General features: G+C 32.2%; 1 protein-coding gene across 1 annotated transcript in view; it reads right to left on the reverse strand.

The window, feature by feature from the left end:
* Positions 1-300: 300 nt before the first annotated feature.
* The window catches only part of LOC119635325 (protein PFC0760c), a 53,926-nt gene continuing 42,758 nt past the window's right edge, over positions 301-11,468 (reverse strand). The window contains exon 5 of the mRNA XM_038030100.1: positions 301-1,152. Coding sequence (XP_037886028.1) covers positions 316-1,152 — 837 coding nt within the window. The 3' untranslated portion in view covers positions 301-315. The remainder of the gene's footprint in view (positions 1,153-11,468) is intronic.

Raw genomic sequence — 11,468 nt, forward strand, 5'->3', positions numbered from 1 at the left:
AGGTAAACTAAAATTATATAAATAAATAGATAAATAAATAAATAAAATAATATATGATTTCATTAGTTTAAATTTAGTCATAAAATGCAATTAAATTTCATTCATATTTGCAAAAGTTGTTATAGTGAATCATACCAACAACAATTCAATTAACAAAATATATAAATGACGTTTATAGATTTGTAAAGTTTACATAACTTTTGTATATATTTCAGAGGAAGTTTACCTAATTATATAAGAACACGTGATAAAATTTGCTGCTTTATGATGCATTAATTGCAATCTCTCTCAAGAGGACATTTTTTTCTTACAAACTTATTTCATAACTTGCGTCTGTATGTTGGATGAGGATGACGATGGTGTCTCGTAAGCCGTAGAAGGATAAGGATTTAATGATAACTTCTCAAATTTTGGCATACTGTTAATAGAGTGGGGAACTCCAAATACATCTATAAATTCGGCATCGGGATTAAGAGGAAAATCAACTTGAGCAGCGGCAATATCATTAACCGCAATGTCGTGTGACAAGTCAAAAGGTTTAAATTGGACATCGATATCATTACTAAGGTTATTACCGTCGTTGTCAGTGTCTGCTTTCAGATCTCCCCATTCGGCATTAAAGTCTGGGTGCATTTCAATGAGTTCACTCGTTTCATCGTCCGATGAAGAAGACATATCCTCACGTCGTTGTCCATAACGTTGAAAATGTTTTATAAGCTTTTTATTCATTGGTTGATAAGCTTCACCAACATCGTCTGTGTCTTTTTCTTCTCCTTCTTCTTCTTTTTCGTCATCATCTGCACTGTCTAATTCTGTATCCTTACGTTTGGTTAAATTATGCTCATCATCATCGTCGTCATCGGCATTACTGAACGATTCATTTAAGTTATCGCTTACTTCCGTGTTCTCATTAATCTCATTTATCTCCTCAGCCTTGTCGAAGTTTTCTTTAGAAATATTGCTTTCAAATTCTTTGTTTCCGTTTCCGATGTCGCTAGCATCGCTATCAGTTAAATCCTCAATACTATTGTCTGCAACAAATGCAGCATTTAAGTCTTCAGCATCATCATCATTACTTACAGGCAACATCGTATTTTTATTATTGTTCTCAGGATATTGGGTGCTGTAATCAACTAGCTTTTGATATTCTTGCTGTTTTATTGTACACATACAGATGCAGACAATATGCGGTAAATGTATACAAAGATGAACAACAGGTGCAACATGTGCAATTAAATGTAATAGAAAAGTGCGTAAAAAAAAAATAAAAAATATTATTTTAAATTGATTGAAAGTAAGTTAAATTCACTAATGAGTTCAACGGCATTTCATTTCATATTAATTATTTTATTATTTTTTTTTTTTGTTAACTTTGGTTTTAAAACTTACATGCGATATATATATATATATTTTATTTTACAAACAACAAAGGAAATATTTTACTTATATCATGCAATCTGTTAAAATGATCTTCACTTACTGGCTACGGTTATATGAAACTAATGCATTTTATACGTTCTCCTCCATCATGCCGGTTAGTTTGACACTTCTAGTTAAAGCTTAATTAAACTAGATTTAGAAAAGTGCATTAAATCTCTTAACAAATTCGCTCTTAAAGTTAACTGACTTATCGTAAAAGAGAGAAGAAAAAATGAATTGATTTATTAAACTTAAAGAAAGAAAAGCTAGACAACAATATAAGCTTGAACAACCTAAGAGTATGACAAGCAAGACAATCTCGTACTCCAATAAAGCGAGTCTTGAATACTAATCGTGTGAAGCAAATATTCAATTTAAAAACTTTTAATAATAATTTAAGACTAATAAAAGAGTTAGCTTTAGTTGTTTTCAAACGTTTGGGACAACTTAGTCTGAATATGGATAAACGCAATGAAAGTTTGACCTGTCGATGCATGCGATATTTCTTGGACAATTTAAAACACAATTTAAACCTAGAAGGTTTTTCCTTACACATCATTCCCTTAAATGGTCTTTCAGATTGCTTTTGCGCTAAATTTTTGAACGGCCTCTTGAATGCTTATGCTAATGAATTTATCTTGCGAATTATGAATTACTCATCGAAATAATTGCATACTTTTCTTATTCTTTAGAGTTTATGATGTATTTTTTAGGAGCGATTACGCTTATGTTCATAATAATGCCATCACTAGAGACACAACCTTTATTTTTGTCGCCCTTAAATTTCTCAGCATAGTGAAGACGGATAAACCTGGCTGAAGCTATTTTAAATTTTAAATTAATAAAAAAAGAATGCACTCTCCTTAGGGAAATTCAGATGTGACTAGATATTACAAACAAATTTTTTTTTATATCAACCACTAAAAAATCGAAAATTTCATGCACAATAAATATTCAATACTAAGTTTCAAAGAAATTTTTCTCAAATTCCTTCGGTTTTTGGCTGCTTATTTCAGTGAGGTAAAGCAATAAAAATTTTTACAAATCTTCCATGCAGTACCTGTACAAACATAGGCCAACCTCAACCATTTTTTCTTTTTCTAGAAAAGACTCAGCCACGACTGGTTATAGTTCTCTTTCTTGTTCAAAGTAAGTTAAGGTAATGTAATTGCTTTTTACAGAAGATGTATTATCCCAAAATTGCGATTATGGTGACGATGTGCAAGTCCTTGCATTATTTTATTGGCAAAGCTTTCTTTTCTCTTCTTGTGTTCAAAATATTCTAAAAAGTATAAGTTTGTTTTACAATCCTGTAATAAAATGTCGACCTATGCAACTTCCGAGAATCGTAATCGTCATTAAATGGTTTTTCAAGGCCATAAACAAAGAGAATTTGTATTAAAGGTCAACCAGAAAGGATGTTGCTGGTGATCCCGATCTCCCTAACAGGCTTTAAAATGGATGACCTCGTGAACATGATAACGACACCGAAGCTCGTCCGAAATTAAGTGTATAAGAATTATGGAGAAGCTTTGGTTCCCATGGGCAACTGTACAAAGACACCGACATGAACGTGGAGAGGCGTATAGGCAAGGAATGTGGAATCTAAATCAATTAACTAAAACACAACCAAAAATATTCGTCGATCAAATTGCACTTGATTGCTATCCAAATTTTGTAGAGATCCATTTCATAGCAGAATTCTTCCTAGGCTTGAAAAATGAATTGTTTATTATAACATAAAGTGTTCCAAGCAATGCATTTGTCCATATCAAACCGCATTAGTACCCATGTTAACTGTTGACCGAGTAGCCCTATTTTATTAGGATAAATTGGGAATTCCTAAGAAAAGAAGAGTTGAAGTTGGCGGCGGATTAGCAACTTGCAATTTCTAGAGAACAATAAGTTGGGGAAAACAAACTGGTTTTTTTTGTCGGGAAGTTTCAATCGCCTTGTTGTGGATACATTTCATCGTTTTTACATTACGCCTATAAAATTTTCAATCGAAGAACAACGTTTGAAAATAAGAAAAATAGAAACTCATAACATCAGTGCAAACATATATACGCGGGGCAAAGCTTGCCCGTTGTTAACGTTCATCAGTTGCACGTACACGTAAACTTTATTAAAATAAATCATGTATGTTATAATGAATTGCAAGCACTTAGAAAGATGATAGCGCGTATTTAGCGGGACTGCAGTGGCATAATTCACGTTCGTGTTGTTGAAATATGGAAAAACCGTTAATGTGGTTCTAATTGGGCACAACTATTTTATAAGTTAAATCATTGTCCATTAGCAACAACTTTCAATAGAAGCTTTAGTTTTCTAAGAACATTTTTATGGACTCATTCCGACCAATCTTTTCGTATGACTTTCGCTGGCTTTGATTTCCCTATCTAAATTTTAATTACAATCCTGAAGTTTCTATGACGGACCACAATTTTCTATAGAAAAATCTAGCTATAATAATAATGACTTTATAACCAACTTAAGGGCATGAAACGAGAATATTTTGCAAAAAAAATATCCTATAATGCGATTACATTTGGTTGGCCGTTGCTCATTAACATTCACGTGTATTGATAATAAATGATTTATTTTATGAAAATTTGTATAAATGAATTTTAATTAAATTTATTATTTCAGAGTAAAGCTTCGAAATCAATATTACAACAGAAAAACGTTAATTTTGCAATAATTAATTATAATGTAATAACAATTTTATGTAAAAATAAGAAAAAAAAAGGAAAGAATTGCAAAAGTAAATAATTTGTTTCAATTAGTTGCTGTATGCAAAATCTTTTATCAATTTGAACTATAAAAAATAAGTGCGCGCTAAATATTTAACGACAATCATATGTTTTTTCCAAATTAATTCTTTTCCTTCGACTTCTCAGGCAATACTTGCGGTACAAGGCTATAATAAGCCTCGAGATAATCTACCTTTTGTAATATTGTCAGTAAGTGATTTTGAATAGTTCTAAGCTTGTCTGCTTCTGCTGTTCAGTTGTTTTGTTCAACCTACAGGTCGCAATTTTTTAGACGTTTTAATGGAAGCTGATACACGGACATGGCACTTTTGGCCCAAAGACGATCTTCGACTACTCCGTTTATATTGCATCATTTTCAGAGTTCATTATATGAATACCTGTAGCGTGGCGTACGCTACTTACTATCCTCTAAATAATTGTAAAAAATACAACAAATGATTTGCAACCCGCGCAGTGTGGCCAGGTATACTTCTAGCAGCGGAGAGGGATGCCAATATTTCACATACCCAGTACCAAGTTGCGGTGTATTTATTTTATCAGATCTTGTTTACATCTACAAGTAAGATTCAAACTATATCGTCTTTAAACTTTTTCAGATGTATATCGAAGATGGGCCAAATCGATCAAAGGAGACGCCTACAACGCTTCGTGTATGGGAACAGCTTTGTTTTCAAAATCAACGAAAACACTTTTTCCCTCGTTACTAATAATATCCGTTTTATAGCAGGCATAGGCAACTTTCAGCCCGCGGGCCGCATATAGGCAGTGATGTCGTTAAGTCCGCTACGTTTAAAATTTCAAACAATTCAACTTGCTCGCACGTGGCAATCCTGCAAATGGATTTCGTTCCCCAGACATCAAATTAATGCAGAATGCCGCTTGTTTCAATGACAGTTGGACGTTGACATATTTATTTACAAATATGAAAGATAAATATTCGCATTTTAAACCCTTATATTGAAGTTGGTATAATATGTTTACTGGCCTGATATAATAATAAAAATTGGCCCGTTGGTGAAAAAAGCTGCCCATCCCTGTTCGACACTAGGTGGACAAAAATGGAAAACACCCGCCACATTCGCCCAACATATATGTAAATGTATAAGTTGGTGGGTGCAAAACAATGGTGAAAAAACTGGATTCGCATGGCTGTGCACTGGCACTCAGTTAATAGTGTCTCGCAAGAATGGCTTTTTTGTTGCCATTTATAAATTTTCACCCAGAACAATCAGAAAGGTCTAAGATAAACCTACCTTTTTTGACGATCGATTCAATATATGATTCTGAATTCTAGTAAGGGGGTGAACATGAAAAGCAAGTGCTTATGTGAACAGAAACTTTAATTTCTGGTTTTTTACGGCGGAAGTAAAATAAGTTTGCTAAATTAGAATTACGTCATGTGAGCCTTTGAGCTTTCTCCAATACGTGGGTTTTCATGAAGAGTATTCCTTTGCATGAAAATAATATGCAATTTTTGGTGTCGTATTACCAACATAAGTGAATAGGTGAGATGATGTGGGATGTCCCATGGTCGGCCTCGACTCTTGTCAATCCTTTTTATAAAATTCCGTTTCCTTTATATGTAAAATAAGTATATGCATATATATATGTAAAAAAAGAAATAATAACATTCATAAACAAATTTTTATTACTATTCAAGTTAAACTATACAAAGTAGCAAAAAATCTATGTAAATATTATGAGAACACTTCCTCCTTCAATAGCCCTTCAGAAACTTAATTAGTATTAATAAAAATATTTTTAAAAATGAGCAACAAAATTATTATGAATAAAAACATTCAATTTAATTTCAACAAAAACTAAAAAACTACAGCAAGATATCTTAATTAAACTTTAAACACATATATAGAACAAAAGATATATATATATATATATATACATACATGAAAAAAAAGAAGAAATTTGGCAATAACTGATATGTCGTAGTAGCGATTCCAGCATCAAATAGGATATTAAAAAAAAAGCAAAAATAATCGTTTTCATTATTCCAGCCAGTCATTCCCTCCAGTCACTGGAATTCTCTATTCAGTTTGTATATACGTCTCTCATTGCACTTGTCCCTCTGTCCATAGTATGCTATCCGATATAAAAATCTATCACATACTACCGCATAAACGGGTTTTTGAGACCTTGGCAAGGGTACAAAACGCAGTCAATGATGGACAGAATTCTAACACAATCAAAACAACTGTATGGTTAAAGGCAAAATAAATTAAAGCCTTACCCGCATGCATTCCGAAATTGTATCACTTTCTCACTTCACTTGTTTTGAAATTTTGCTATGATTTCAAAATAGATTTCTTTAGTCAATGTCGTGCAAATTTTTCGGTAAGTTAAAGTTTCTAGATAGTGACGACGAGTTTGAAAATTATTTTCACGGAAAATCGTCGGTTGCACATTCTACATTGAGCCATACTTTTTGAAAATTATGTTGTTCTAGGTGCACCTAGTACTGTAGTACTGTACTGCGATACAGCAGTGGAGGTTAAGCAGAAATAAAGGATCGTCCTAGGAAGGTGGTCACGTCTCCATATTGATTTTAATTCGAAAATTAATAGAGAACCCGTTACTTTTTTTATAACCTACACAAGGATAAATTAAGCAAAACAGCCTTTTACTGTGCCGATAGAAGCAGAAAGTGACCTTAAGCTTTTCTGTTCGTCTGTCCATCCTGTGTACTCCTGCGTTCAACCTGCAGGTGGCAATAGTTGAAATACTTTAATGAAATTTGGTAAGACGACATGTTTTGGTCGGACGCTAATAAAAATATTTCGATTTGGACCGCATTTTGCACCACTTCCGCTTTGTTTTGAAAAGCCATTATACTATCTAATTGCAGTAACCGTGAACCTGTCAACCGTTGTGAACCATAGTGTCTTTACTTGTTAAGAAATAAACATAGATACTTTGCCCTAAGGCATACACCAAGTGCTATTACAACTTCAGTTTAACTTTTTCAAGTTCTCAGTTAGGTATTTTAAGCTTTAACTCAATTAGTTGACATTTGTATGCAATTTTATATAAACTCATTTCTATAACAATCCGCTTAACCTAAACCATAATTATTTCTTGTAATATTTTTTATAATAGAACTCGAGCGCCTTCCAACAAAAAATTCATGTAAGCAATAAATTAGAATCTGTCGATAAAAAACGACATATTATCAGAAAAAAATTATTAAATTCTTGTGAAAAAAGAGCGCAACTAATTATGTTGTGAATTAAACATGTGGGAATAATGCAACTTGTGTAATCATATTAAAAATTTTTTTCGCGACAAAGCAAAGAAACAAAGCGAACCTAAAGGCGAATCTTGAATACCCATCAATTCAGACTAATAAGTCATAAATCCTTAATCATTTTCTAAATTAAAAGCAAACAGAAGAAAAGGAAAAAAGTAACAAACTTTATATATATATATATATATATTTCCTATAGACAGAAAACTATAGAAGCTATTGGAAATTTCGCTTATCGGTCTTTGATTTTTTTCTTCTTCTGGGCTATTTTGCACGAATCGCTTATATATCCGCTCATGATCTGTAAAGAATACAGGGACGAAATCGTTAACCTGCGAAAAGTTTACAAATAGTAGATAATGGATAGGATAGACGAAGAGACAAACAACCATCTAGCTGTACATAAATTTATTCAGAAACCTATGCTGGTCAAGATGAAGAAAGTACGAAATCTTTTCTACGTCTTTCTGAGTGTTACTGACATTATAACAAACCAAGTATAATCCTTATTCTTTTGTCGGTAAATTATATTGAAAAAGAAAAAAAAAAATACGCAAATGACAGAAAAAAAAACATATTCATAAGCGCCATTTAAATATTATTCTAATAACCACACAAGTGACTTTTATTTTATGGGCATATCACGTTTTTCCTCCTTCTTTTTTTGTTTTTTATTTATTGCTCTTCATACACGAATATGTATGTAAGTTTTTTCAGAAAAACTTGAAAAAATGCATTTATTTGCAAACATTTATTCATTATAGACCATAATTTAATGCAATTACATAATTATCATTAATTTTGCTCATCTCATTAAAGTTGGAAAAGAATTTTTTCTAATTTTCCATAAGAACTTTCAACAACTTTATATTTTTTTTCTCTTTTTTTGCTGTTTTTGTTTATTTTACTTTTTTTCAACCATTTATAGATTGGTTTTGTGTGCAAAAGTTAACTTCACATCTTTTGAAAATGTATATCGAGTAATTTTCATTCAATTCAGATGAATGGGAAATAAATCGATTCATTTCAGAATGTTTGTGTATAACGTACTATATATGTATGCCTTTGATATACATTAACTTAATTAGCAATGTATATATATATATATATATATATATGTGGAGCAGAAAATTGAGGTATATACTAGAAGAAGTGAACTTGCAATATACGTTCGAATCCGTTCATCGAGTACTCTAAAATTTCAATTGTTTCAACAAGTATTGGGACAGAAATCTTTTCAGTTCAGTTTCGAGACAAACTCTATTCTTAAATTTAAAAATATTTGCAAAAATTGAACTATAGTTTGGCTTAAATTATTGCAGCTATTTAAAAGCCGTGAATAAAATGATAACCAACTGACCGATCAGTTAATAACAGACTGCTTCAGTTAAAGATTATCCCCAAGACCTACTCCAAGACGGGACTAAAGCGAAATGAGTCTAAGCCTTACTATGAGGACAAGGAAGTCTTAAAATGTTGTTCAAAAATTTTTTTAATTTCTTTGCCCACCAAGCTTTGGTTGAAAATTCTTCTGAATTCCTTGAGCCGCCAACTTTAGGTCGTTTGCTCTTTCCTAAAGCTTATGTAGTAAGGAAACGTTCATCGCTTATGTAAGAACAATATGACAATACTATCATAGAATAACGCATACGTTTCAATTTATTTAAATTTGAAACGGAATTCAAGATGGCTATAAAAATGTTAATTCAAATTTTGATCCAAGCCATTGTTTGAATTTTCAATTTGCGCTTTTTTCTAAATTGATTACCACTGCGAGCGATGGAGAAAGACATACATAAACAAATAAAGGGGAGTTGCTCGGAGTCCGCTACGCAGGGTAAATATTTAATTCAGTTCACACTTTTTCTGCTTTATTAAAGTTTTTAAAAAAAAAACATATAGCATCATAGACATTATTAGTCAAAACTTTTTGAAGTCAAGAGCATTATTTGGGCTCTCGGATAGCATAAGATGCCTAAGTTTTTATCATCTATATTGTATTATTCACTGCTACTTTGACATATTTTCCAATAAATTCAAATGAGTAACGTATCGATCGCAAATAAATACTACAAATTTCAAACAGATGGACCTATATCGTACGATTCTTTTAAACGATGATTGTCTAAGAAGCTTATGATCACTTTTTCTTTTTTACGTAATTTTACAATCTGCCATCAAACTTTTAAACTCTCCAAATAAAACGTTTTTAGACTTTTTCTGCAAAATACTTATCACTGAAGGTAATAAGTAACCTCTGGGCGCAATTTTCAGTTTAATGAAAAAAAAATCACTTTTTTCTAGCAAGTGTATGAGTAAGAAGGATGATCAAGCGAAGTTCCAATAATTCGTAAATGTTCACCATCGCAACTACTGAGATGTAAGCCAACATGTTGTCCTGATGAAGCTTAGCTTTTTCCTGCGAATGTTGCCTTCTTTGTTTCTGTTTTCGCCTTGTTAAATAACGATAGGAAATATGCTCCTGTCGTGGTGTTTACTTTTCCTTGGCAGTTGCCATCACTTTTCCAGCCGAAAAGACAAACTTTACCTGTTTTTGAGTTGTTTCTTCCTTCGTCTTGTCTACTGTTTTAAGTGCGTTTCCTCTTCTAAACGAACCAAGCTTCATCTGTAATAATTACTTGACAGCAAAACTCCGGCTTATTACGCATAAACTGGAAATTTCCATTCGAACACGTCTTTTCCGGTGTGGGCGTCTAACATGTGGCTATCTTTCTTATGCGTAATTGTTAATTCAATGCGCGAGGAACGTGATGACCTATGCTCTCTCTCTAACCTTAAGGTGACGATCATGCAGCACAATTTTATAAAGCGTACTACTCATCAATGATTACATTTTTGGGCAATCCAGAAAGTTCATTGTTACCTCAACTGCTGTGGACACGTTTCAAACCAATACATTATGATGCAGAATCCACGTATATAGCGCCCAACTCGTCTTTAATCTAATGCGTGGTTCTACTACTTTCCAAAAACAGATACTTAATGACCGACCGATACTCAATTTTGCGACCACAATTTCAAACACAATTTTCTCACTTGTTACCAATTGATCGCTAAAATCGAAATGAAACCCAGAGCTTTCGAATTTTTCATTCACATACCAAATACTTGACAAAATAAGTGCATTTCTCTTGCATTTCATTACTGTTTTAAAATTGGACAACTTAAAACCACTCTGTGTATATATGTGGAATGTTAGATAAAAAACTCTTTACAGGAGGGACTAATAAAAATAATAAGAAGGATATATAAAAAAAAAAATCCAATGCTCCTTTTTCAGATTTAAAACCTTTTTCATATATTCAAAATATATAAAAAAAAAACTTTTTTGTATATATATTTTTTTTTTATTTCCCTACAATTATGTACATTAACTAATTTTCATGTCTTAAATATTGCTTGTAGAGTGATGACGAGGACAACGATGATTGCATAATAAACAAAAAAGAGCAAAAGAGAAAAAAATTATTTTTAAATTGTATTTCACTTTAATGCGATTCTTTGATATCCTGCAGATCCGTTCTTCGTTAACTGTAAACGGGAATCCGATTGTTTTATAGAAATTCTAAAAGCTCCCATGAAAATATGCTAATATTCAGAAAATTATCGAAAGAAACCAGTTAGAAATTCCAGTTTACCAAATTTACGGAGCTATCCTCTAGAACTTTACCAGCGAAATCAACTACGAAAGAGGTAGCAATCAGAAGATGAACATCAAATTAAATTAATTTGAAATCGTATAGTAATCAAGGATATATATGTACATTATAATACGTGGATAAACCTAACAACAAAATTAATATACCTTCATACCCTGGTGCTGGGCATAAAAAACCTAAAGTTTTTTAATTCGAAAATGGTTTCAAACTGTGCACGAAAATGAGCAAAAAACAGCGGGGATATAATGAAAATTTTATCCGAAAGATTGAAAGACAAATAGACAAACGGAGAGAGAGAGAGAGAGAGAGAGAGAGAGAGAGAGAGAGAGAGAGAGA

Source organism: Glossina fuscipes, unplaced genomic scaffold (assembly GCF_014805625.2).
Source record: "Glossina fuscipes isolate IAEA_lab_2018 unplaced genomic scaffold, Yale_Gfus_2 26, whole genome shotgun sequence".
NCBI lineage: Eukaryota > Metazoa > Arthropoda > Insecta > Diptera > Glossinidae > Glossina > Glossina fuscipes.